The sequence below is a fragment of the Neofelis nebulosa genome, chromosome 6 (genome assembly GCF_028018385.1).
Source record: "Neofelis nebulosa isolate mNeoNeb1 chromosome 6, mNeoNeb1.pri, whole genome shotgun sequence".
Taxonomy (NCBI): Eukaryota; Metazoa; Chordata; class Mammalia; order Carnivora; family Felidae; genus Neofelis; species Neofelis nebulosa.
This window is the reverse complement of record NC_080787.1, coordinates 66,982,828-67,009,643: the sequence shown is the minus strand read 5'-3', so window position 1 is coordinate 67,009,643 and position 26,816 is coordinate 66,982,828. Positions and strand designations below refer to the sequence as shown.

The following is a 26,816-nucleotide window of genomic DNA, read 5'->3' as shown; positions in this document are numbered from 1 at the left end:
ATACACTGTCCTTTTTCAGACGTATTCACACATCTTTCCAAGATCAGAAAACTATTATATGACATCCTTTTGACCTTGCTGTATGACAACGGTAGACCAAAAACTAGAATTAAGGTCCCTTGACTTTTAGTACTTCAGTCATAGTCCAAAATAAATTTTACAGGATCTTGTAAAGGATCAACCAGCTTTTTTAATTTTTATTTTGAGACTCTAAAATCCTTGTAGAGTTCTTCTGAGATGGCAACCAGCCTTAGAATGTTTGTATCTGTTACTTAAACTAACGAAATTTGTTTGGACATAAGACAAATTACATCATGAACTGAAGCTGCCTCCCTCTTCTTTTAAAAAGTCACACTGGATATTTAGTTGTGATGGATTTTTTCCAGCTCTGAGGTATAATCTAACTTTTTCCCCTTCTTTAACATTTAAGGGAAGGTGAACAAGTTTGTTTCTTCCCCTTTTATTTAAAAGCAAGTTAAGCCTTTAAAATCAGTATTTTGCAGAAATATAGGATTGTGAGAGTGTGTTAGGTATTCAGCAGGACCTGCAGAAGGACTGGTTGCCTCAGATGGTGTTTGCTGGTTGAGGTGAGTAAGTATGTCAGCTTGGGTGGGTGTGTGCCCTGGATAATTTACAGAGAGAGCTGAATAAAATCAGGAATTTCTGTCTTATGGTGAGTGACCGACGGTTCTCTCGGAAGCTTCAGAAAGGCATGGCATCAGAAATCAGAGACAGACTTGTTTTTCTTTCAACGGTGGTGTTCCAATTAGGGATAAATATTATGGTGTGAATGGTCAGAGGGCAAGCAAGCTGCCTTTTTGGATCTATAAATGCATTGCTGATGCATTTGGCTAACTACACTTTCAGCTGGAACAATTTTGTTAATTATATTTGATTTTTTTTTTTTTGGCATGTGCACTGCTGTATGTGAAAAAATGAGCCCTAATTGGAACCTCTTGTAAGGCTGGCACAATTTCCAAGCTTTCAAGGGGCTGGACAAAATGAAATATGGAGAGAGCTCGGAGCTCTTCTTAAAGAGAACTGAATATTTTCTTTGAAAGAATCACATAGTCATTCATCTTTGTGCTGCTTTTAGCTATTGGTTGAGGAACTCATGAGTGGGTACTCTGTGGGTAGGCCACATTCACTCTGTTAATAATTTCCAAGGAACTCTGCTGCCTCCGGTGGATTGTTGACTTAGTTGGTTCAGCTGCACCAGAGCCCACAGATGACTCCTCAGCCTTTCCTGTAAGTTTCCTTTAGAGCAGCGGTTCTGCAAGAGTGCTCCCTGAAGCATCGGCACCACCAGGGACCCCCTTTGCAATACAAGCTCTCTAGCCCACCCCAACCCCACTGATCCAATCAGAGACTCTGGAGGTGGGGTCCAGCAGTCTGCATTCTAACAAGCCTCCAGATGATTCATTTCTGTGCTGCTACATGCACTGGTGTAGTGCAGTCACCCATTTTCCTACTGGAAACACCTTGTAGGGGCTGTAGAAATCACAGTCCTATTCTCTTTGGCCAAAAGGAAGTCTGTGTATGTGGGGTAGAACTTAATTTTGAATTAGTAAGAGAACTCCCCTCAGGTTCCATCTTATTTTCTAAGAAATAAGAATGTCTGTTTACTTACTACGCTAGTAGAGTCTGCCTGAAGTTGTGTTTCTCAGCCTGGGGTGCACAGCGGAATTACCTGGGGAGCTTTAAAAACTGCCCACAGCTGGGTCCCATTCTCAGAGATTCTGATTTAATAGGTTTGAGCCGCAGGATTTAAAAATATTCCCCATGTGATTTTAATGTACAGCGAGGGCTGGGAGCCACAGGAAACAAAGGTGAAATGTTCAGGAAGCTCTCTGGGAAGGTCTTAGCAGCACTGAATTATGGCTGGGTTGGGCTGAGTTGGCTCTAGCAGATAAACTTTATTTTGAAGGGAAGAAAAATATAGTTCTATATTTGGAACCTGGAAAATGTCTCTAGCACTAAGTTTATTCATTAAGCGTAGTTTGATCATATAAAGGACTTCCCCCTAATTTTTCTTCAGTATTTACAACATAGTTTATACTCTAGAAGTGATACAGTCTTTTTTTTTTCTAAAGGACTTTCTCTCCCCACCCTCCTTCCATCCCTCTATTGTCACTGGGTTCCTTTAAAGCAGCATCTTCTGTCAGTTGTCTTGAAATTTGGGGTATGGGAAGAAAGGAGTACTATCCTCAGATTTTATCCAGCAGTGCTATCATGAATTTGGAAATGTATGATTCCAGGTAACTGGACTTGACCTTTCTTGTCCTATTACATCCAGTATAACACTAATATTTAATTAAAAACACATAGTGTTCCACTGGCCAAAGGTTACAGATCAGTTTTTCCCTGAGAACAAATACTTCGCCATTTGAAATTTAAATGTTCAGCTAATTAGAGAAGAGATGTATTTCAGTGTCACCTGCTGCCTTCTTTCCATGACTAATAAAGAAGGGACAGTGAGTCTTGCTCTGCCATATTACTTTGCGAGTCTTTTTCCAAGGATATTACTACATAAATAATGAACAAATAAATTTTACTAAAGCTTTTAGCAGTTCAGGCTAAGCCTTTAATAAAAGCATTTTTCCCTAAAAAAGTACTCTGCAAAACACAGTGAAACATTTTCAGTGGGAGCTGGTAGAAATATGCCTGAAATCATACTCAAATCTTAAATCATGTTCATATTTTTTGGGTTTTCATTGGCATGTTTTATGCGATACTACACTAACATGTTAAGACCAAGGCCCCTTCTGCATGTACATTTTATACATACTCAAGCAGAAACATGGAGACTTCTAATTGGCGTTATGTTCACTTTGCTTAGTATTAATTAATCTTCCATGTCGTCAATACTACTTTTAAATGTTCCCGGTTTGGATTAATTTTAAGTCCTGTGGAGTAAGGCCATATACATGTTTTTAGATATTTTAGTGTGAGTCAAACAGATGTGTCAATATGTAAATGAAGGCTTGAGAAAGTACACGTTGTAACTGTGACTAGCACTTTTTTCAGTATTAATCTGCTCACATGGAGTTGGAGCATCAGTTATGGCTTTCAAATAAATGAAATAGATAGCAGCTCTGGAGCAAGAGAATTTCTTCCACGTTAGCCGCTCTATTCACAGTGAGCTGTTTTTCTTGTTACCGTGCATGTTTCCCTTCTTACCTTATGTAAAGCTTATTTTACAAGCTCTTTATATATATTTTTCCACAGAGTAGGCTAGCTATTAAAGGTGGACCTTTAGTTCCCTGAGCCGGTTTTCATACATCTCGAAAGGAGACATGATCGGGGTTTGAAGAAGTGGATTAACCCCAGGGATAACAGAGCCGGGCTGCAACACGGTTTGCCGTGGAGTAGCAGCAGCTCACAGTGTGGCTCTGTCTCAGAGCGCATCTCTAAAAATTGTTTTTCTATGACCAATAACCGCAAGGCAGCATCAGGATGAAGACAGCAGTCTTAGTCCTTGCAAGCGACATTTTAAAGTTGATGTGGCTTCGCTCTAGAATGTGTTTAACTTTCACTATCTGTGTGGAAGTTACATTTTAATTTATAATCTTCATCTCACATCTTCAGAAAATGTGGCACATTTATTGGCTCTTTTCTCACTGCAAGCCACCAGAATTAGAGTGATATGACATTTAAATTGCTAAGTTAACAAGAGCGCTTAAGTTCTTAGTTTTTAAAATGCTAATTATCGTATCTTCCTAATATAGTAAGGCCATGTTGATGATGAGTATAAAAAAAGAGCTTACGTGAATGTGAGTTAAACTTGAGCTCTAGATCCCTATACCGTGTTTATATAAATTTAAATTGTTTTTGAAATACAGTTGATTCATGATAAAAATACTCATACAAGGACATTCACAGCTAAAATCAAAGTATGGTGACTAAACATTCACTTCATAATTAGATTTTTTTTTACTATTTTGGCATGCATGCTTTTGTTTTTTAAATTATTATAAATGGGACACAATATTGACTGAAGCTGAGCTGACACAAATGTTTGGAAAAATGATTATATATAGAGTTTACTGCAAAATGCCACTGCCTCTTCTGAGCGAGTAGTAGAATAATAATATAATACTGTACCAGTGATATAGTAGAATAATGCCTTCTATGGGGAGCAGGAAAAGTCAGTTAGGACCGGTTGACTAAGGTATTAGGGCACTTTGTTAATGAGGCCAAGTTTCTAGGTTTCTCTGCAGGGGCCAGGATAATTAATGAAACTTGGTTTTCTGGCTGCTGAATCCCCAAATTCAATCAACTGTCTTGCAAATACACATGGTTGGTTGCAGTCCAAAGCATTTTCCCTATAAATAATAATCACAAATGAAATGTAGGCACTTGTGACAGCACACTTTAAATTTTGAAAATTCATTAATTTATTTTTGGTGACACTAAATTTATATTGTTTGAGAATTTAAAAATATATTAAAAGATATTTAGTGAAGAGTTTTTCTCCTACCCCTGTCTCCCATCTGCTTAGTTTCCTTTATTCTTCCCATTGGGTAATCCCTTTTATTAGTTTCCTACATATCCTTATCAGTGATAAGGTGCAATATATGATTATATACTTCCCTACATCTTTTTAGAGGCAAGTCATATTATCCTTTGGTAGTGATCTGAACCTTGATTTTTTTCATTGAACAATTATGTCTTGAGATCATTTCAAAGAGCTTCCTGATTCTTCTTCATAGATGCATGGTATGCCATTCTATGGAAGTACCATAGTGTATTTAACCATTTCATGGATAGTTTCTAATCTTCTACCATGATAGCAAGGCTGCAGTGACTATCACTGTGTATTTCGTTTTTGTACAAATACGACATAACCTCTGTACTTCTAAGATAAATTCCTAGAAGTGGAATTGCTAGGTAAAATGGTACTACCATTTGTAATATTGATAGATATTCCAAGAAACTGCCTCAATTCACAGTCTTATTAGCAACAAGTAATAATGTATTTTCCACAGACTTGCTAGTATATGTTTAATTAAACTTTGGAATTTTTGCTGATCTTATAGTTCAAAGTAGCTTTCTTGTTATTTTTAATTTCCATTTATTTTGTTGTGAGAGTGATGTCAGATAATTTTCCATATATTTCAGAGCTATTTTTTTTCCTCTTAATGACTTCCTTGCTTATATATTATCATTTTTTATTGTTGTTGACCTTTTTTATTGTTTTTAGGAACCCTTCATATTCTGAATCATGACAGTAAAGCCAACTCAAATCTGAGGTTATAAAATAATTCTTATTTTCTTCTGGTTCTTAAATTACATTTAAATATTTGATCCATTTGTAACTTATCCTAGATCATGTTGTGAGGAACAGATTCAACTTTATTTTTTTTTTCCAGTTGGCTACCCACTTTTTCCAAGACCACTTATTGACTTGTTTGACTATTTCCCACCTTAAGATGGCACATTTATTACAAAACAAATTCTTATATGTATTGGAGCCTGTTTGGGGGCTGTTTCACTGGTCTATCTATTCAAGTACCAGTACCACACCATTTTAATTGGTATAATATGTGGTAGGATTAATTCCCTTCATGTTGCTTTTCTTTTTGGAGTTTTGTGGCTACTCTGGCTTATGTGTTTTTCTGTACAAACTTCAGAATCCTCTTTTCTGGTTAAAAATATCTTTTTATTGAGATCATGATGAAACTTCAGCTTAGGGAGAACTCATACCTTTTTGTGATGATGTCATTCCACCTAAGAACAGTTGTCAGTCCTTATGTATCCTTTAGAGATGTTAATTTTTTGTTGGATTTGCATATTTCTGATCAAATGTATTCCTAGTTATTAATTTAATTGCTATTTAAAATGGGATCTTTTTTCATTACCTCTTATTTCTGGTTGTTTGTAAATGTAAAAACTACTAATTTTCATATATTAATTTTGTGCTTTGCTATTTTACTGAATTCTCTCATTGTTTGTAGTCGATTTTGAGTTGATTTTCAAGGATTTAAGATGTACACTTATATCACCTGAAAATAGGGATATTTTTGAATCTCAAAGCAAATGAAAATTAATAGTGATAAAGTACCCATCTCTATAATGTTTTGTCTGTAGTGGGACTGCTTCTCGTGTTTCCCTGTAAGCATGATGCTAGCTTTTGGGTTGAGGCAGATATATTTTATCAGGTCAGGGAAGTAACCATCGATTCTTATTTTACTGAATGTTGTATCAGGAATGCATATTTTATTTTGTCCTATGTCTTTTCAGCATCTATGAATATATTCTTCTTTGCTTTCCCCCCACTTGGATCTCTTAATATAATTAATTGACTCAATTTTTGCCTTGCTACATACTTACTACAACCTAGTTTTGTGGCAACAAAACTCTCAATTTTGGGTTTGCTTAAGGTTTAAAAATATGGAACTTTCTTTTTATAAACATACAGAAACATAACATTTCTCTAATGAAATGCAGGTGACTTGGGAGAAAGGGGGGAACGTGGCCCTCCAGGAAGAGGTCCTAAGGGCTTGCCCGGAGCTACGGGTCTCCCAGGTAAGTGTGTTATATGGCAGCATGAGGTTGAGGAAGTGGTAGCAAGTGGGCAGTCTGAATTGGAAAATATTTTAAAGAATTGCTCTTTGATTACTTAAGCATATCGTGTAATTCTCAATAATGGCCAGCACAGATTTTTCAAGACCAACTTTAATGAAGAGTTAAATGATCTATAAATCATGCCTGTCTGTGTTCCTCATGAGAAAACATGTCAGGGCTTAAAATATTAATTTCTTGAACAGATGTTTTTTAAAAAAATTGTGTCAAGGTCCAGCCACAGTGCACTTATTAGAAAATTCTGAATGAATGAGGTCCTATCCATTTTTAGCCTAGTTGATAGTTTTGTTTATTTTTTAACCAAAAAGAGCAACAAAAAAGTTTTTAAGTTTTCAAACTATTCATGTTGCACAGGGAGTAACTGAAATTTTCTTTTAAAAGCTCCTGTTTCAAACATCCAGACCCACCAGAAATCCATATCCAAAAAAAATAAACCTGAACATTCCAACTCCTATAGTCACAAAGAGCCATGCACAGGCCACATATCACAGCTGTGCTGGCTGAGGTAACAAAGTCACCTCTGTGTGAAGAGCCTGGATTCTCTCACTGGGCGTCTGTTCTCTCTTTGCACACTGGCTACTCTGTCCCCACGGTCCAGGCTGCCACACACTCATCCACTGGGAAATGACTTAGAAGCCCAACCACAGAAGCAGCATAGCAGGGGAAGTCAGTTGGGTTTGAGAGCATGAGTGACCTGGAGCCTCCCAGCAAACTCATAGCTGCTGAGGCAGTGGCTAAGGAAGGCCCCCAGCGCCGGACCCTGGAGCTGAGGAGAGGCAGGGTGAGAGGCTGTGCAGAAAAGGGTGGTCCACACTCCTTCGGTGGATTTGGAAACTTGGTTTAGAGAAATTTAGAAAAAGAAATGCTGATTTTCTAATTCTGACAGAGGCTTCCATATTCAATCATGGCTCTCATTGCAGCCAAAAACATCACTGCTTTCTCATTACCCATTTCGTTGCTCCTGGGAATTGCTTTCTCATTAAAAAGAATTTTTTTTAAATATGAATACATTTGGAGATAGCTCACTGCTTTACTAACCCTGCGATTCATGAGTCTGTCAAGATGCTTTCACAAATTGATAAATTTTCGTGATTGGAAAAGGAAAGAAAATCTGGCTGAAGCTACAGGAGACCAAGAGAAGAAGATTTTAGTGTACGATAAAGTCTATTCATTGATGGATGTTTACAAGAGGAAAGGGAAATGGAATTTTCTGAGTGCTTTCCTCCTTTATCAGTGGCAGCAATAGGTAGTTTAGAGCTGATAAAAATATCATTACAATGTACTTAATTATCTATATATTACAGGATTGCCTCAGTTTCTCCTTCTCCCATTTTGTTGACAAACCACATAACAGTTCTTGGACCAGCAACTTGCACCCTTGGCAAGATTTTCCTTTATCAGAAATATATTATCATTTCTGGTGACTCTTACTTTCAAAAAACCTGTTGATAAGCCATGTTTTAAGTTTAAAATGGGAAGATTGAGAGAAAACCAGCTCTGTATGTATAGTGTCCCGGGCTGTCATGAGGGGACACGTTTCTGTCCACATGCAGCACCCCACCCAGAGCTGCTGAATCTGACTGCGAGGATTTACATGTGCTCCGGGGCCACCGCTCTACCGGAAAGGGGCTTCCGTGATTTGCTTTTTAGTACATCAGACATTGGTGTGTGGGCAGGTTGGTTAAGGCAGGACAGGCTCACCACTGGCAGCACTGACCGCTGACTGGTCCTCATCTTGTCCTCCTTGTGAAAAAAAATTAATTTGTTATAGCTGTTCTTGGGTTTAAAACTTAAATATAATTTGTTAAAAAATTCCGTGGGATCACTATTTTAAGACTCCTAAACCTGTCCTTTTCCTTTTCCTCTGCCTTTTGCCAGTCCTTGCCCCTTCCTCCTGGTACCATTCTGAAATCTGGTCTTTGTATATGCCTTTGTTACATTTCTGTTAAGAGGATATATGACATTATTTAGTGAAAAATCCGGGTTTCAGATTATTTTTTAAAAGCTGAGCTACCTTTCAAAAGCACGCAGTTTTCCAAGTGCTCTAGCACACAGGCAAAAGGGTTTATGTTTGCCCCAGTCACTGAGGTGCAGTCACTGTGCCCCAGTCACAAAGCTGGCTGCTTTGGTTTTTAGGTCAGCTCACACTCTCTTGTCTACACTATGAATATACTTAGCTAACAATTTCTTGAATCCATTAGTCCCTGAACAAGAGCTTTTAGGGTCATTTTTCCCCTAAAGCTAGTACTTGGAGCTTCTGAGTAGGAGCTCCTGTTTGGAGTTCCACGATTTAGACATCCTGGGTTCAAATCTTGACTCTGTCACTTACTAGTTTTCTGACCTTGGGTGAGTTTGACTCCAAATCATAAATGAAAGTACTGGTTCACAGTAAATTATTGCACTTGTTCACTGTCCGCTGAGAAGCTGGGACCTTTAATTTCCCTGGCAGAGCCTGGAATGTGATTAGGAATGTGGTTTCTGGTCTCTCACAAACATCATAGTAACAGGACTATTACTAGTATGTGGAGGTCTGGAGGAACTTCCAGTAGGACTCTGTGCAGGGACTTGTCTGGAGCCTAAAAGAAAGAGCCTGTAGAACAGGATATCCTGCAACCTTCTTGGTTATCCCTATTGTTGGATTGGGGACTTAAATCCTCCTGAGTGGAAAACGTTCACTTGATCATTCTTCCTGGTGCAAACATATGTGATATATTTGAAAAAACATAACTAACACATTAATTATCTATCAGTAATCAGAATTCCCTTATGCTTTATGGACAGTTTTAGTTCTTTTCTCCTCTCTGTTATCTGTTTGGCACTGATTATTACACGGCCCTTTGGGGTTGTAATGGTACACTGCCTGATATGGACCATAGGTCATTATTGTAACCGTCATGCTATCATGTTGGCTGTGGTGCTCGGTTCTTTAAAAAGTACCTATAAATCATCCAGTTTGTTTCTCCCAGCCAGAGGTAGGCAGAACAGGTATTTAAGAAGGGTGGGCTCTGGAGCCAAACTGCCCAGGTGTATGCACTGCTCTTTCACTTATTTTTAGTGACTCTGCCTCTTAGCACTTCAGTTCTCTGCTGCATCCCAAGGCTGAGAACCACATCTACCCTATAGAGTTACTTAGGAGGATCTGTGTACATGTTACTACACGTGAAACACAATAGCGCCTGGCATATGGCAAGCATTTTGCAAATTTAGCTGTCATTATTTTGTTACTCCTCTGTTTCTATTTGAGGAAATGCAGACTTACAGAGGTCACCTGCTCTGACAAAGGTCTGTCAGCTAATAAGTCACAGAGGCAAATATTCATACCTTCTATGTCCAGGTTCATGTACTGGACAAAATGATGCACTGGCTGCCTAGTAATGGGATTAGCTTGCCTTTGCCACGCTAGCCATATAACTTCGCCATGTTTCATAACCACATAGTGTCTTGATTTCTTTTCTGCCTCTCTCACAGAGCGGTGATTAGAGATCCCTGGGACTTTAGATGCCCCCAACCCCCATGCCCACCTTCAGTTTCTTACCAGAGGCCTTTGTGGTATTGCTTGGTTGGGTTGTCTCATTAAGAGTAACTCTCTATGCCTGCTGCCACCAAACTTGCCCACTTGGGACCAATTCCTCGACGCTCTGGGGGTTTTAAGGGAAAATAGTTAATATTAGGTCCTGATCTCCTCTGTGCATTCAAACTCATGAGGGAAAGAAACAAGTTAAATAAGGAATCATATGTATGTGACCACCAGGAATGTGGCTTGTGAGCTGCGATGCTTTCCCTTTTTGGATGAGGAGAGGAGGGTAGAGCTGGCTTCTACCCAGGCACACTAGGTCACACTAGGCAACTGGGCTATTCAGGTTTCTTATGTAAAGCTGCACATAGGTGAGCTTTGCTTGTGAGCACTGAGTGGAAAAAAAAAAAACCCAAAAAACTCCAAACCAAGGGCACACTCGGTTTAGGCTTGTTTAGCAGTAGCCATTTATCCTATTTCCATTACTGCAGCTGTTTTATCTGGCTATGGGGATCTTTTATAAACAAACCATTTTATGCCAATTCCTTAAACATATGCTTTGTCAAACACCACAAATGCAAGCTCAGCGTAAGGTGGATATGTAACAAAGTACCTGGAACACACATTTTACATAACCCGTGGATAAGTCACCAAATTAATGCTGAAAATTACTTGCAGGGTTCCCGACCCCCCCCCCCCCCCATCCCCCTTCCTAAAGGCCTTTATACACAGTCCCTTTCACTTTGCAGCCTGCAGTAGATCCTTCAGAATGTTCCAGCAGGGACTGGCCTCCATCAGTGTAACATGACTACCCTCTAGTGTTCGCACAGAGAATGACATTCATTTTTAAAAATAACGAAATGTTTGGCAGTAACATTTTTATAGGTCCTTGAAATTTCAGAAAACTATGTAATCATTAGCCAGTTAGTGCAGCTAACACACCCATGAGGCAGACTAAGCAGAATGAGAACACTTCAGATCTGTTTTCTGAGGAGCTGAAGGGTAGTTTATAGATATTCGCTAATGTAGCTGCTAGACTTCTTGAATGATTTGGACTGTGACATTGTATCACCCCAAAATTACGCTCCTAAACAACACCAAGAACCTTGGAGAGTAAATAACCCAGCGTCAGGACTCACCAGAAACTGATGATTTGTTATGTGAAGCCTGATTTTTTTCCTCTGGCCAGTTTTACAGGACAAAACCTCAGAAAAAATATCTTTAGTTTCTTTTGATAGTTAGAGCTCCAGAAGAATCAATACTAACTCTTGGTTATGGTGCCGCTTTTACTTCCCGGTTAATTCAGGCTCATTAAACACCAAACCACACACGCAGGCACGCCCGCGCGCACGCGCACTATTATGCATGCACGCACACGTAGCATTAGCGGCTCAATGGGTATGGAAATACTCTTAGATTGAGTAGTGGTTAAGGGCCCTTGCTTCTAGTTCTGACGCCCTCTAGCTGTGTGATGATGGACAGTTATTTAGCCTTAAAAATTTTTTTTTTAATGTTTATTTTTAAGAGAGAGAGAGACAGAGAGACAGAGTGTGAGGGAGGGGCAGAGAGAGAGAGGGAGACACAGAATGTAGGCTCCAGGCTCTGAGCTGTCAGCACAAAGCCCTAAGTGGGGCTTGAACTCACGAGCTGTGAGATCGTGACCGGACCTGAGTCGAAGTCCGACTGAGCCACCCAGGCGCCCCATGCCTTCTTAACTCTCCCTTCACACAGAGGAAAATGGGATCAGTAACGAGCACAGTTCAGGGCCATGGTAAAGCGGGAGCGTTGTGTAAGTGTTGATGGTGATGATGGTCAGAATGACGAAGATGACATCCAAAGCCTCAAGGGGTAAATTGCTGTATTTGCCCAAGGGAGAATTGGACTGGATGTGCTTTACATAAAATAAATCAAGGATACACAGGATGGCCTTATCAACTCTTTTTCAAAGGATTAGCAGGAATCTGGAATAAATGCAGCAAGTGAAAAAGCCTCTCCTGCGATGTGTAGAAATGGGGAAGTATAATATGAAAATCTAAAAAAAGCTTTCCTTCTGCTTTCTAATATGGTTGAATAGTAGAGAATAAATCCCCTTAAATTTAAGATTTTAGGCAGGAGTCTGGCTCTACAAATGTTAAAAATTTGGATTAGTTGCTAATAATATTTAGAAATTGAGAGGTGTTTATTAAAAAACTCAGCCTCTAGCTTCCCTTGACAATGATCAGAGGTTCTGCTGGCCCACCTTCCCTTAGGGCAGCTGTTGGCTGGAGCAAACTGCGGGGGGCACCGTTCTGCCATTCACAACAGGCCGCAGTCCTCCCTGTTGCCTCCCTAAAACTGATGTGGAATAGCGGTCACCAGTTTTCATTACATTTGTGTTATGTCTTCTCCTAAAGACAGCAGGGTGTTGTTTTTTTGTTTTTGTTTTTTTAGTTTACTTATTTTGAGAGAGAGTGTGGGAGGGGCAGAGAGAGAGAATCTCAAGCAGGCTCCACACTGACAGCTCAGAGCCCATGCGGGGCTTGAACCCATGAACCGTGAGATCATGAACTGAGCAGAAACCAAGAACTGAGCCACCAAGGCGCCCCAGCAGGGTGTTTCTTAATCTAGGGCCATTTCTTTACTACCTTAAAGGTCGGCAAACTTTTTTTGTAAAGGGCCAGATTTTTGGGATTTGTGGGCCATGTGGTCTCTGTGGCAGCCCTACAGCTCTGCCCTTGGTAGTGTAAGAGCAGCCAGAGGCGATACAAAACAGATGACTATGGCTCTGTTCTAACAGGGCTGTTTACAAAAACAGGGGTTGGCTCATTTTGGGTGATCCCATGTTTGCCCACCTGATCTGTATTACCTGTTTTGCTCCTCCTGTGGTCTTTTGGTTTGTGACCTCTCCTTTGGGCATTTTCTCCTCTTAATCTTGATTTGATTTTGTTAAGGCCGACCTGGTATGTCTCCATGATAAGGCGTATGAGAATTACCCTTTTTATGCACGTCTGTCTGGCCTTTTAAAGCTTAAAAGAACAATGTTGAGCAGCCACCTGTGTCATGAGACCTGAACAGGCCCTGCTAAAGCCGTATTTATAGGTGCTGTTGATTAGAGAAAAATGTTCTCAGGGGCCTTGTCTTTAGAGGGAAACGTAATCATCTGCTTCATTACAACTGAATATAGTCAAATGGAAGCTTATGGGGTAAATTAAGGGAAATTACTTACATCTCTGTTTATCTACAGCCTGGAGATGGATAGAATCAAAGACAATTATTCTCTTAATAATGTTTTGTCCTGGGGCACCTGGATGGCTCAGTTGGTTGAGTGTATGACTATTGATTTCAGGGTTGTAAGTTCGGGCCCTACATTGTTTGTAAAGATTACTTAAAAACATCTAAAAAAATAAAAATAAAAAGTGTTGTCCTATAATTTTGCTTTGTGTAGATCTAATTGTAAATATCACAGGAAGAATGAGATCTTATACGTAAAATAAGATATCTACCTTCTTTCTAAAAGTATGTGAGATATATGTAATAAGAACACTTAATAAGACCAGACCACTATAATAAGACCAATACAAGACATATATTAATAAGACCACTAAAATAGAAAAAGAGAACTAAAACCACTGAGAAAGAAGGAAACTGCCTTAACCTAAGCAAATGTGTAATTGAACATGCTCACCATCTTGGCTGAATGGCTGAGGTAAGAGGAGCTCTATAGAACTATATCATCATGGCGTATACAATTTGTCTTACACAGATTTCTTACCACCACCTTTGTGCCAAGAGTATGAGAGCACTGCTGATGTGATGGGGTGGGTAAACATTCAGCAGAAACTCCCCTCTGTATTGGGTGCCATGCCTCAGAGAACATGCCACACGGGGTGATCAAACAACCTTTGAATGTGACAAAGGGAAAAAATGCTCCTGAGGAGCTTAGGCCATGATAAAGTTCATGTAGGGGTTAGCCCCTGATGGGAAAACATCTGGGAACTTTGTAGGTGCCCTGCACATGCTTCTAAAAGACGTCAATCAGTGATATCCTCATGAACATAATAATAGCCCCTATGTATCAGATGCTTTCAGGCATTGGAATTTAGTTTTAAGGAAGCATCATCCTATCTTGTAGATGAAGAAACTAAGAGGTTCGTGACTTGCTAATGTCACCCCATTCACAAATGGCAGAGCAAGAACTTAAGGCTATCTTTCTGCCTCTAAATCCTGTTCTAACCCCTGACCTATACTTCTACTCACTGTCTGGACATTGATTCCTTATTAGGGATGATGCCACTGGAAAAATATAATGTGAGCCACAATGAGAGTTGTGTACATAATTTTAAATCTGCTAGTAGCCACATTAACAAAGTCATAAGAATCAGGTGAGATTAATTTTAATAATACAGTTTATTTAGCCAATTGTGTCCAAGATATTATCATTGCAAAATATATCATGTCATGTAATAACAATCAACATTACTAATTAAACATATTAAAGTTTTACACTGAGTTTTCAAAGCATCTAGATGCTACCATACTGGGTAGTTCAGCTCTACTGAACTTTGGAAATGTGGGTTAGAGATGCTGAGGTCTCCTTCCTCTTTTAATTTCTAAGAAACCCAAGTTCAGTGAAAGAATTTTAACATGACATCATGTCTTCATCATTTCCAAAAGCACTTATTAAGCTCCTAGGTGCACACTGCTGGCTAGGGGAGGGGGTCCAGTGCCATCTGTTAGTTTGCAGCCATTGGGGCTCTCCTGTTTACATGTGCAATCATTTGTGTGTTTCAGGTGAACCAGGTCCTGCCAGCTATGGGAGGAATGGCCGGGATGGCGAGCGAGGCCCCCCTGGGGTGGCAGGAATTCCTGGTGTACCCGGCCCCCCGGGACCTCCTGGGCCTCCTGGTTTTTGTGAGCCAGCCTCCTGCACCATGCAGGCTGGTCAACGAGCATTTAGCAAAGGGCCTGATCAGTGAAAAGCTTAGTGCTGCGTGGCTGTCTGCATAAACAATGCCTGGCAAAGGGGCTTGGAGGGGAAACACCACCGAAGCTGAGGCAAAAGACAACAATGCATTACCTTCAAAGTTATTACATAAGTCTTATTTGACAGATTTAAAACAATGGTGCTATTCAATAAATCCTTTCTTTTTTCTTGGAGAGGAGACAGCAGAGTCATCGGATACAAAAAAAATCATAAAACCTAAAACCCTCCCTTTAAATAAATTTATAATCCCATTCCCAGGATCTTGAACTTTAGTGTGCTATACGTATGTGATCTATCATGGGCCACTGTGCCAATAAACAAAAACAACTGTTTGGTTTACCTCAGTTGTAGTAGTTATTTTCATTTTTCATTTAGATGTTCTCAGATTATCATTTCAGCTATACAGAGGATTAGCAGACTAGTTCTGAAGAAACCTCACTGCAGTCAGTAGAATTGGTGCTTAAAATTCCCATCAATGTGTCCTCTTGGGAGCAGCAAGAATGTGCTCTGCCCCATGCAACAATTTCCGTACATCACTTGCTGGTTTTCGTAGGCAGCCTGGATTTTTGTTAAACTGTACTGTATCCCAAACCCATTAATTTTTGAGCTCTTCTATGTGAAAGCAAAGAAGGAATTTTAATATCCCGCCATTCGTAAGTTTTATTGATAAGATTATTTATTTTCAAGGTTTGAGGTAACATCTCTGGTTGTACCAAAAAAATAAATATGGTTTCTTAAGCTCTTGCATGTTTTCTTATAATCATGTTCAATGAAAAGAAGTCACTGAACTTATTTAGGTACAATGAAAAATATTAAATTCCTGGTATTTCTATAGGCATGTTTATAATATTAGTGCTTTGTTTCTGTAGAGACATTAAGCCCTTCCTGTTCCCTAGGGGTCATTACCCTGCCACAGTTCTTTGTATGTATGTGTGTAGCATGGGGGAGAGCTTCAAGGACCTTTTTTGAAATTCTAATGAAAGCTATGGGGCCATCATCCCAGAAAAACACACGAGTGCATATGTGCAAATATGTTTGTAGACTATTTCAGAGACTTCATAGACCACTTAAGCATTTGGTTTCTAGGTTAGGAACCATTGCTTTCATTTCAATGGTTTGTTAGCTCCCTCCTATTCATAACTTCACTGCTGCAAAAATGACTTCTGTTCCACCACTTTTCTTAGACATTTTATAATCACAGCTCAGCTAAAGCACCAAATTCTTATCAATAAGATAGGTATTGCCTGACCACTCAAGCACTTTATTACTATATTTACGTGGTCACATTGACTAGCTGTTTTATAGACATTTCTATAAACTATTGATCAGACTTACTATATTAATTTTATGTCACAGTGCATGTGAGTAACTTCTCCCCGGGGCATAGCGCAGTGCTCGAAACAGTCAATATCTTCAGTTAGTTTATGGAATTCAATTTTCTCAAGTCATGGGGGCATAAGCCCTAACAGGATCTTTGATATCAATTTTTCTCACGTGTACTTGTTATACATTCAAAAATATTAGCCCTATTTGTTTGGCCAAATCAATCATTATGTAATCTGTATTTGGATTTATGTTTTATTTAAGATTTATTTATTTATTTATTTATTTAAGTAATTTCTACACCCATCATCAGGCTTGAACTTACAACCCCGAGATCAAGAGTTGCATGCTCCTCCATCTGAACCAGCCAGGCGTTCCCCTCCTGTATTTGGATTTCTTTAAATCTGCTTACAGCACCTAGTTCTGTGCCTTGAGCATGCATTGCTTAAGGAGAATGATTCCAACTTGGCTACATAAATCAGTGCCATTTACACACTGAGAAGGATGTTTTTCCTTCCTGTGGAATAAATAATTTTTGGAAATAGAGATATCTGTTATAATTACTTAACATCATCTTTATATAAATGGCAAACCTTTTGAGGTACTGCAACATCTAATCAAATAAATGCAAAGAAGTTGCCTTGTCTTTTCACAAAGATTGTTTTATTTTAACCAGAGTGATGTAATTAAATACAACAAAAGAAAAATTAGATAACCAAATAAATACGTTTCTCAGTTCTATAATATTGTATTCATAAGAAAATTTTTAAAAAATAAAATTTCAAAGAGCAGATCATTCAACTATTTTACAAACTTGATATATAAAAGGCTGTACAACAAGCTCCACAGATACCACAAGCGATACTGGAAACAACCACTTAACAAATAGATTATGCAAAACTAGCACATTCCAAATGGTGGGAACAATCCATTGTAAATTCAGTTAAGTGAAATAGTTTACAGAAGCAGTAAATACTTGTCTGAGAAATTGCAAAGAAAAGCATCCAGCAAATTCTTTCTATGAAAGTTAGAGTTGATAAATATTTAATTAAGCCAAATAGCTCTCTCTAGCAAAATAGAAATTTCCAAGCCTCTTTGAGATATTTTTAAAAGTTGGGTGAAGTGTCACCTAGAGCACTCACCGAGAGAAGAGTCTGTGAATAATTAAGGTTGGTTGCAAACTGGCATGTTACTCAAGGGCAAATGATTTCTGATTTAATTCTAGTCAGTGCTTCTATGGCATTACGATATGATTTTCATCCCCAATACCTGACAGGTTGGTTAAGAACTATGGAAATCACTTTCCAGGTTGACTGAGCACATAAATTCACTGGCATGGTTTGGGATAAGTGACTTCTGAGTAGCAGAAGAATATGAATGAGTAGTCATATGAGTTATGTGATTGATTCGATTATAGGCACTTTATATGTCAATCTGTCTAAACGAATATTGCTATGCTTAAACATCATTAGTAAGATCTGATTTATTTGCCACCTGAAATAAGCTAATATAGATCCCTAGTTTTGAAGATCACCTCTGACTATTATTTGATTTTTTGGCTATGACAGTTTCTGACATATAATATCCCTGAATTTTAAAATAAACCAAAATAGGGAGAAGATCACTAAAAATACATAAAATTATACCAAATACCAAGAGAATTGCTTTTTTTTTCTGTTAGTACTGACAAAAAGAGTGAAAATGTACTAATAAGAAAAAATTAGCGAACTAGTGATTTTGCCATTTACAAATTTTGCAATGGACATAAATGGTTTTAAATATCTTTAATAAAGAATATTTGTGCTCAGTAATATAGGTCGAGTCCTTTTGTTTCACTGAGTAAAACAATTGCTTTTCAATTGTGTACTTCATCTTTTTTAGTGAGCTTATGATCTGGGACATGACAGTATTAAATGCATATAATTCAGTAAATATTAAATCAAAATTGGTTATCCATTGTAATGTATGACTATAAATACACATGCTTAAATGCTCTTTAAATGATTAACTAGGGGAAGTGTAACATATTTGTTAGATCCAGACATCAGAAAGAGGACACTGATCATATTTTTAGTCTTAATAAATGGCAACCCATGCTAACTTTCTCCTTAACATGCTTTTACATCTTACTCTTAAGTTTTCTAAAAATAGCTAGAGAGAGAGAGAACAAATGAGGGCAATTGGGTTCAAGAAACTACCTTTCTTTTCAACATTTATTTGAATTTGTCTTTGTCCTCCAGGTTGAAAATGTGTATGTGAAAAGACTTAAGAATATTCCTTAGAGAGCACCTGGTTAATTTATTACGTCATAAGGAGACCTGAAGGCCAGAATAGTTAAGAACTATGTAAATCATTTTCCAGTCTAAGCAAACATAAAAATCCACTGGCATATTTTGATGTGATTAATCTCTGTTAAGGAAACATGCTATGTATTTAACTTATTGCCTATTGCCTTATCACTAATGATGTAAGAGCTTATATTTGTCATAAAAGTTAACTGTGATATTTCTTATCTTGCTCAGACCCCTCTATATCAATGAGTCTTAAGTGATTTTAGTGAGAAGATCACTTTGTGGGACAAAAGCTGCAAAGGACGGATTGCTCTCTGACTTGTTTCTGCTTATTATTCTTATTCGCAATCATTAGACCAGGCTTTTCATGAGCTGCCAGGGAGATGGGTAATAAACTTAATTATTGTGAGCTAAGCACTGATTCTTATGACAAACAAAAGCATAATTTCTACCATGGTATAAACATGAGCCCTGCAATAGTTCAATTACAGGTTCCCTGGACATCTGTGTGGCTCACACTTGGTATGTAAGTGCTTTTTGGGGGCATCCATGTGGTTGAGACCTAGCAGAATGGAGCTGAGGTATGGAGCTTCAGCCACAAGAAGTGGGGAAGAGTAGAAATGATGTTAATAACTGCACCTTAGAATTCCCTGATTTAGGGTCAAATCGTTTATTGCTAAGATAAGCGAAAAGCTCATTAGGTATCATGAACATATAGGAATCAAGGCCTCAAAGCATTATATCCAAGTGGGATTTGGAATGAAACTGGTGCCATTCCACTTAACTTGAATATGTCAAATGAAATCTTAAATAGTTGGATGAGGTAAGCTAGAGAACAAAATGGGGAACAAATATACCCTAAATAGTATTTTAAAAATAGTTATAAAATATGCCATAAGACAATCTGAATTTAAATACAATTAATACATTGAAAAATATTTATCCCTAAAATATACTTTAAATAATACAGCAAAATGAAAAATAAAAAAATTGTAAGTTAATTAGCATCTTTACACCCATAAGCTTATTATGGTCAAATGGCACACACCCGTCTGATAAACTTAATTCTCCTTGAACTACCCCATAAGTGTAATGAAATCTCCTACTTTATTAGAATTCACTTTTGACAAATTCATGAAGCAAGTAGCTAACTCCTTGAGTTGTACCATGTATCACTCAGTCTTCTATTATCTGAACATGAAAGTTTTTCCATTTAATTTTCTTAGACTTAGCTTTGGTTTTATAAACCTGACCTATCTATGAGGTAAATTTTTGCTGTTCTGGGTCTGCTTGTCTGAGTGAGTTTTTTCGGTGCGCAACTGGTTCTTCACTCAGTTTAAACTGACCAGTTAGTCTGGCATGATTTTGTCGAGTAAAATGTTTGATTATAGCTCCAGCTACAGCACACAGTAAAACTGAAGACATCCATGTGTCTTGTTTCCTGAGTCTGTTGGTAATTAAAAAAAAATAATTAATGCTCCCACTGCCAGCCAACTAGTAAATGAATTCAAAGGGCTAAGTCACTTAGAAGTACCAAGGCATAAAAGATACAAATTCAATTCTTTTCCTCATTTCCTCCTCTTAGAAGCCTGGGTAGTCTCTGTGAGAGGAAAAGGTATAATAGAGGTAAGGGGAGGGAGTATATCCCTTAACACAAAAGTACTAAAAAAGAACATTGGGAAGCGAGAACAATAAACACTTGTGTGTCTTAAGAAGGTGAGCACAGGCAATGTGAAAAAAAAAAATTAAGAACAAAAGCAATGAACTAATCTACAAAATATTCTGAGAATTCACTGAAAAAACTTGAGCACATAATTTAACCTAGAAATTCTCAGTCTCAGGGTATTATTACTAGTGTTTAGGAAAATTAAAATGGTAATTTGAAAAATAGCATTCCTTATCTTTTGTAAATAGGGATATATTTCTAGAAAAATATAAACATTATACAACTCTAATTGTTAAATTAAAAAATGTTAAGTACCCTGAGTGATAAGGAGATTCAGACGTTGTGTAAGTTTATAAATGGTCTACTTCTCGTGATAAGCTAAATGCTTTTTACTTCTGTCAAAAGAGAGTATTCTATCTAAAAAGTAGGATGGGTATTTAGGTGTTTTCATGTTAATCACTAAAATATGAGGGTAGAATACAAACTAAAGTTACAAATAGTAAGGTTGCAAGTTAACCAGGTATATAAATCCGCTTAAGAAACAAAATCTAAATAGCCAAGGAGTCAAAAGTTATTGTGCCTTCTTCATAAAGATACTTAAAATGAGGAAGAATATAAATTAACAAAACAAATGAACAAAACACAAATTAATAAGAAATTATTTACAAAAGTAAAAAAAAATCAAGTGCAAAGGCAAGGGTCTGATTTAGTTGTCCACTAAACTGTTTCTAGCCTTGTATTTCTGCAAGTCTGTTCAGTTCTTCTGATTCAAACTGCTTTAAACACCATCTTGTGGACAAAAGGAGGTATATCACAGGTTTTCAACAGATGAGAAAGACTGCAGAAAAGCTAAATCTTATTTAACTCCTAAAACATATTCATAAAAAAATATTTTATAATCCAAACATCAAATGACATTTTTTACAACATATCTTAATTACTTAATCTCTACAATAAGTGACAAAAATTGTATTTCAACAATGTCATGAAATAGAGAAATAAGCATATGGGGTTAAAGTCATTAAATTACTGTGATCACATGGTGAAAGATTTCAAAGGTTAAGACTGGCTGTGTTTCTCTTATGGTTAGTAAAAAATAGTTAATGTCCTCAATAGGAAGGAACAGTGAACACACTCATGAATCATCCTTCCTTTTTCTTTAGATTCCAAAGGCTATGAATATTAATTGAAATCATATCTTGTTCTTTGCATAGAAAGATTTCTATCTGAAAGTGTTAACTGATCTTGGTATAAAATGTTACACTGGAATCCAAACATACTTATATAGAGCAAACCCCGTTTTAATTACTAACTGTCATCATGACCTATAATTACTCTGGAGTCTAAACAAGAGCTAATTCAGGACATTTGGTAATTCTTCTTCCCTGCTGTGGACTCTACTGACATCTTCTGAAAGTAAACAAATAACAAATGCTTTGGAATGGAATATAATGATGTAAGAGAGTTTGCAACCACCAAGTTATTTAGAGGAAAATTTCCCACCCTACTTTGAGGCCTTAATTACCCACTTTATTAATATTAAGGGAATTAGGCAATTGCCATATGTCCACTTCATTTGGTGTATTAGCTGGGCCCAGCCATTCTCGTCACTCTTGGTTGCAGATCATGTGAGACAAGAACAAGCATTGGCAGGTAAATGATATGGTAGGGTGAGAGGGGCTCGTTCCATGTGGACACAGTCCCATTTCTCTACTTATGCCAAAGGTAGATTAAGTCATGCAGCCGTTATAAAAAAAAAATGAGCTTGAATCAATGAACTCCACTTTGTAATATGCATCATATGACATGACATTCCCCATACCCCTTAAATCACCTGAATAAATCCAAATTCTTGAAACAGGAATAAACCAGCTCAGCATTAACAGAACTTAAAGAAAGAAAGGTTCCTAAATATACAATTTGTAAGAAAGAATGCATGACATATTCTGTGGAATAAAAATGAACAGAATTTATAAAACAAGAAAATGAACTGAGTCTTTTTACGCATATGTTAGACTCAAAGAAAACAAAGAAAAATACATTGATCACCATCAGCAAAAAAAAGTTCATGAAGACATGAAAACCCTAAAATAAGTATTTCTGGATTAGCAAAGAGGCAAAAGGATAAACAATCTATTAATCAATGTGAAAAAATAATCCTTGAAAACATATAAAATGTGTAGCTTCATGACAAATTCAAGTACATTAAGGAGCGGCAGAGGAGTTGTAAGCTTTTAGAAAATTCAAAAAATTAAAGTTCAACAAATTAAAAGCTCAAGATATACACATAGCACCAGATTTTGGATCTGTATACATTTTTTGGAGGGATAAAGTATCATTTTACTAAGAAAATGCAAATGTATATTCCAATTGTGTAAGTCTAAAACACAGCACCATTGTAGGTATTGCACAGGAAAGAAAATGAAGAAAATCAATTTAAAGTTAAAAGCATTTGAAATAAATAAAATAACCTCAGAGAATAAAAGAAACAAACTTGGGATTTAAATATACAACATAATTCGATACGAAATAGCTAGAAGGCTGTATGTACGCACAGCCATGTAGACAGGGCCTGACCGGCGGTTCGTTCATCTATAACGAAAACCAGTTCAAATCATGGGTGCATTTGAACAAAAGCCTCCCTACACAACCCCGTTCACAGGTTTTTCCAATTTCAGTGGGCTCACCTTTCTAAATTCATTTTTCAATTAACACGTAAAAGCAACCATTCTAGCCTGTTTTAGCCAAACTGGAATCTGCACTGCTGTTTGAAGAGATGGGGCCTCATTTCTGTGGCAGGAGGACTCTGGGCATCCTGCTCACAGCATCTGTGGGACCCACTACTTAGATTTCGGCAACATCCTCATGTCCAATGTCTTAGAAAATCAGTCGTCTTCAGCCTCTCAAAATAATGGACGGCTAGGCAATAAAAATAGCATTCAGTAAGTATCTGGGTTGGTGATCACTGTACCGTCATTCCCTGTCAGAGGACATGGTCTTTACAGTGCCTGTTGTTTCCCCTGAAGTTACTGCTAACTCTTTGGTCTGAGTGCTACTTGCATATCCGGTCCCATGGCTTTCCTTTGCTGCCCTGTACCTCTTTCCGCAGCCTCTGGAGAACAGTTTCTCCGTAAGAGCTTCTGGGCGTCACCTCCTCAATACACATCTGTAGACACCACACAATCATCCTCTAGGCCAAGGGGTTTCTTTCCCAAGTGCCACAAATCCCGTCCTTTGTTCTGATGGCCAGTTCTTGTCTTAAAATCTGAGAATGATCCGGTTGGAACTGATAATGGATACAAGGGCCCAAAGACCTTGCTAGGCCATTTAGCTTCAAAGGTACCAAAGACAGCTTGATGCCTTCACCATCAAACACCTCTTAGGGAAAACAGCCTTTTGTTTCCCAAATGACAAACTCAGTGAAGAGACTGCAGTGTTGGGCTTTTCTTGTGGAACTCTTGTACAATTGGACTTTGTTCCCCTCTTTTCATGCAGTACGTATTCATGCCAGTGGTGATTGCTTTGAACTAAGCTCATTATACAGAATTAACAAAATCATTTCAGTAGTTGGCTATGGTAGGTTTTGGGCTCCCTGATAAAATAGCCTCCTGGGTTTCTTCCAAAATGAGTTATGAAGTGAAGCTCTTATCGCCTACCTATTTCTCCACATAAGCAGGATGGATATAAGGTGGTACAAGTATTCTTTGGCTACAAAACGTAGTCAAAAAACATTGAGCAGAAGCAATGCAGTATGTCAAAAAAGTTGAAATCTTTAGCAATGATGGTAAATGTAAGCCCCAAGAAAACTTTAAGTCTGAAACTTTAAAATTCAGAAATCAAAGGCCAGATACAAGTTGATGAGACTAGAAAACGTACATCACCATCAGCCTACTAAATCATAAGATGTAATTTCATCTAGAAGAAGAACTAATGACAAGATTTGCTTGTGTTTTTCATAGAAGATCCTGAATGAAAATCATAGCAGTGGTGAAGCAAAACATATGGAATGAATTTGGGAAAAGCTAAAAATGCTGATATCCCAATTACTATAAGAATAGGATTCCGATTGTTTTTAATGTCTGGCCTACCAAAAACAAATAAAAAAAGCCACCCATATATCATGAGGGTTTGATAGTATTACGATAGCTCCAATGCCAAGTCTTCCTCAGGTGTGTTTATTTCCCACCTGTCCGCTGACGGGCATGAGACACAGGATAGAAGCAATCTTCTGGATTACATCTTCCACTAGGTCCTGGGGGGCCCTGGGGACCTGGGGCACCTGGTGAGCCTGGCAAACCCGGAGCTAATGAAATAAAAGACCCCCATCAGAATGCAGATCACTTATGGCTCTTCCTCCCTCACTCCAACCAACATGGGTCATTCAACTTCACCTGTAGCAACATATATGGGCCACAGGCGAGAAGGTGTGGTTCCTGTTTTTAGAGGCTTGCTTGTGTTGTGAAGATAATATCACTATTACCTGAAGTCCCAGGAAGACCCGGGCTCCCTGGAAGCCCAATTCCAGGCTCCCCTCTTTCTCCTTTCTGTCCTCGGTAGCCTAAATGAGAGATACATAAAAAGAGAGACACAAGAAGTAAGAGTGTTCTATGGCAACAGAGCGCGTGCAAGAATCATGTTCTTAGTCTGTAATATTTATGTTGTTCCTTCACTTAACATAAATAGCATATTGGCTATCTGTTTTGCATTATAATCATTTTAGGCTTACAAGTCAAACAGACTAGGTGCAATAGGCAATGAGGATCTTAGAAATATGCAGCTACTGTACAAGTTCCAGCTAGTCAAACTATGGATGGTGAGATTTTTGGCAATGAAAATGATACCTAAGTAACTCAAATCAATCACTCATATCATCTTTCAAATAGCTATGACAAGGTGCGTGAACCTTGCCAATAAGAATTCTGACTGGGGGGTAGGTACAGGCTAAATATAAGAAGTGTACTGGAAGAGTTTGCTTAATATGAGGACAAGATGATATGACAACAAGAATGTGGAGCTTAGTCCAAGAATTAAAGGGAATGAAAGGAACAAAAATTCATGACTTTAATAAATGACAGTAAGAGCGCGAGTATATGTAAATCCATCAATCTCAGAAGTCAGGAGAGGACAATCAGGTCTTTGTTCAAATTACTTACTGTAACAACATTACATGCTTTCTAAGGAAAGTTAAAACAGCAACCTTGTGTTTTAACATAGGTGTCCCAGTAGTTCTTTAGAAAGCAAGGACATTAAGAGATTCATCTAAGCTCACTTCATCAATTTAAGATTCTTTAACCAAAATGAACTAGGTCTAAGATCTGTATACATATTAAGATAAAATCATTCTTATTCTTGATTGTACTTGTTGTCACCTGAGCTAGACGAATGCAGAGGAATTTATGCCTTTGGGAGCCCTTATCTCTGCTTTAATAAAGCAGAAAGACAAATGCCACATGATTTCACTTATATGTAGAATATTAGAAACAAAACAAATAAATAATTAAACAAACAAAAGTGGAATCTGATCTATAAATGCAGAGAACAAACTGGTTCTAGAGGTAGGTTCTAGATGGTTGCTAGTGGTAGGAGGGGTGGGAGAATGGGCACGATGGCTGAACAGGTATGGGAGATACAGGCTTCCAGTTATGGAAAGAGTAAGTCACAGGAATAAAAGGTACAGCATAGTGAGTATAGTCAATGGTATCGTAACAGTGTTATATGGTGACAGATGGTAGCTACACTTGTTCTGAGAACAGCATAATGCAGAGACTTGCTGAATCACTATATTGTACACCTGAAGCTAACACAACATTGTTGTGTCAACTGTACTTAAAACAAGAGAGATCAAATTGTAAAATAAACAAATAAATAAATAAATAAAAGGCATAAAACACTTTTTATCTGTGTTTTGTATATTGGCATCCTAAGACTTTGTTTGATGAAAAGGTTTTGTGGCTATAAGAGTTTCATGATGATGGTAAATAGTTTCATTTCCAACTTCCCATACTTAAACAACAGCTTAAAGACAACTGTTAGTCCCAAATGAACAAAGCTGTCATGCAGAAACATGCAAACATACAACAAAGATAATAAGGAGAGTATCTCAGTAGGAAAAGTAGGTCCTGACCTAGTTGTGCCTTTTTGTAAAGGTGTATTATTACAGCAAAATATAGTAAGAGGAGAAATGTTAATGTTTTCTATGAGCAGTATGTAAAAGAAATTATTTCCCATAATTTGAGAATTAGACATCAGTTTTGGGGTTACCATCTTCATTTTTCATTGACCATACAGTGTATACATTATAAATGAAATAATATTAGCAATGTAATCCCCACACCATTATTTTTTGACTTTGGAGATCATAAATATGAAAACAGTGGAAAAGAAGTAAGTAAGTAAGTAATTGAACAGTAAGTAATTTGAACATATTTTGAGATGCATATTGGAAATACATCCAGTGGGAAATTTTCACACGTT

The 26,816-nt window shown here is 37.7% G+C and overlaps 2 protein-coding genes and 1 long non-coding RNA gene across 5 annotated transcripts in view; 1 reads left to right on the top strand and 2 right to left on the bottom strand.

Annotated features, from left to right (window-relative positions):
* LOC131514415 (uncharacterized) overlaps positions 1-11,548 on the bottom strand; it is a 31,032-nt gene extending 19,484 nt beyond the window's left edge. For both annotated transcript variants that reach the window (XR_009263064.1, XR_009263063.1), the window contains exons 1-2: positions 11,239-11,548; positions 10,121-10,223 (exon numbers count right to left, since the gene is read on the bottom strand). This is a non-coding gene — a long non-coding RNA (uncharacterized LOC131514415). The remainder of the gene's footprint in view (positions 1-10,120; positions 10,224-11,238) is intronic.
* COL9A1 (collagen type IX alpha 1 chain) overlaps positions 1-15,800 on the top strand; it is an 88,303-nt gene extending 72,503 nt beyond the window's left edge. Inside the window, exons 37-38 of the mRNA XM_058734370.1 lie at positions 6,451-6,528; positions 14,870-15,800. Coding sequence (XP_058590353.1) covers positions 6,451-6,528; positions 14,870-15,054 — 263 coding nt within the window. The 3' untranslated portion in view covers positions 15,055-15,800. The remainder of the gene's footprint in view (positions 1-6,450; positions 6,529-14,869) is intronic.
* A 1,226-nt stretch (positions 15,801-17,026) lies between these two features.
* The window catches only part of COL19A1 (collagen type XIX alpha 1 chain), a 350,374-nt gene continuing 340,584 nt past the window's right edge, over positions 17,027-26,816 (bottom strand). For both annotated transcript variants that reach the window (XM_058734368.1, XM_058734369.1), the window contains exons 51-52: positions 24,823-24,900; positions 17,027-24,645 (exon numbers count right to left, since the gene is read on the bottom strand). In XM_058734368.1, coding sequence (XP_058590351.1) covers positions 24,518-24,645; positions 24,823-24,900 — 206 coding nt within the window. In that variant the 3' untranslated portion in view covers positions 17,027-24,517. The remainder of the gene's footprint in view (positions 24,646-24,822; positions 24,901-26,816) is intronic.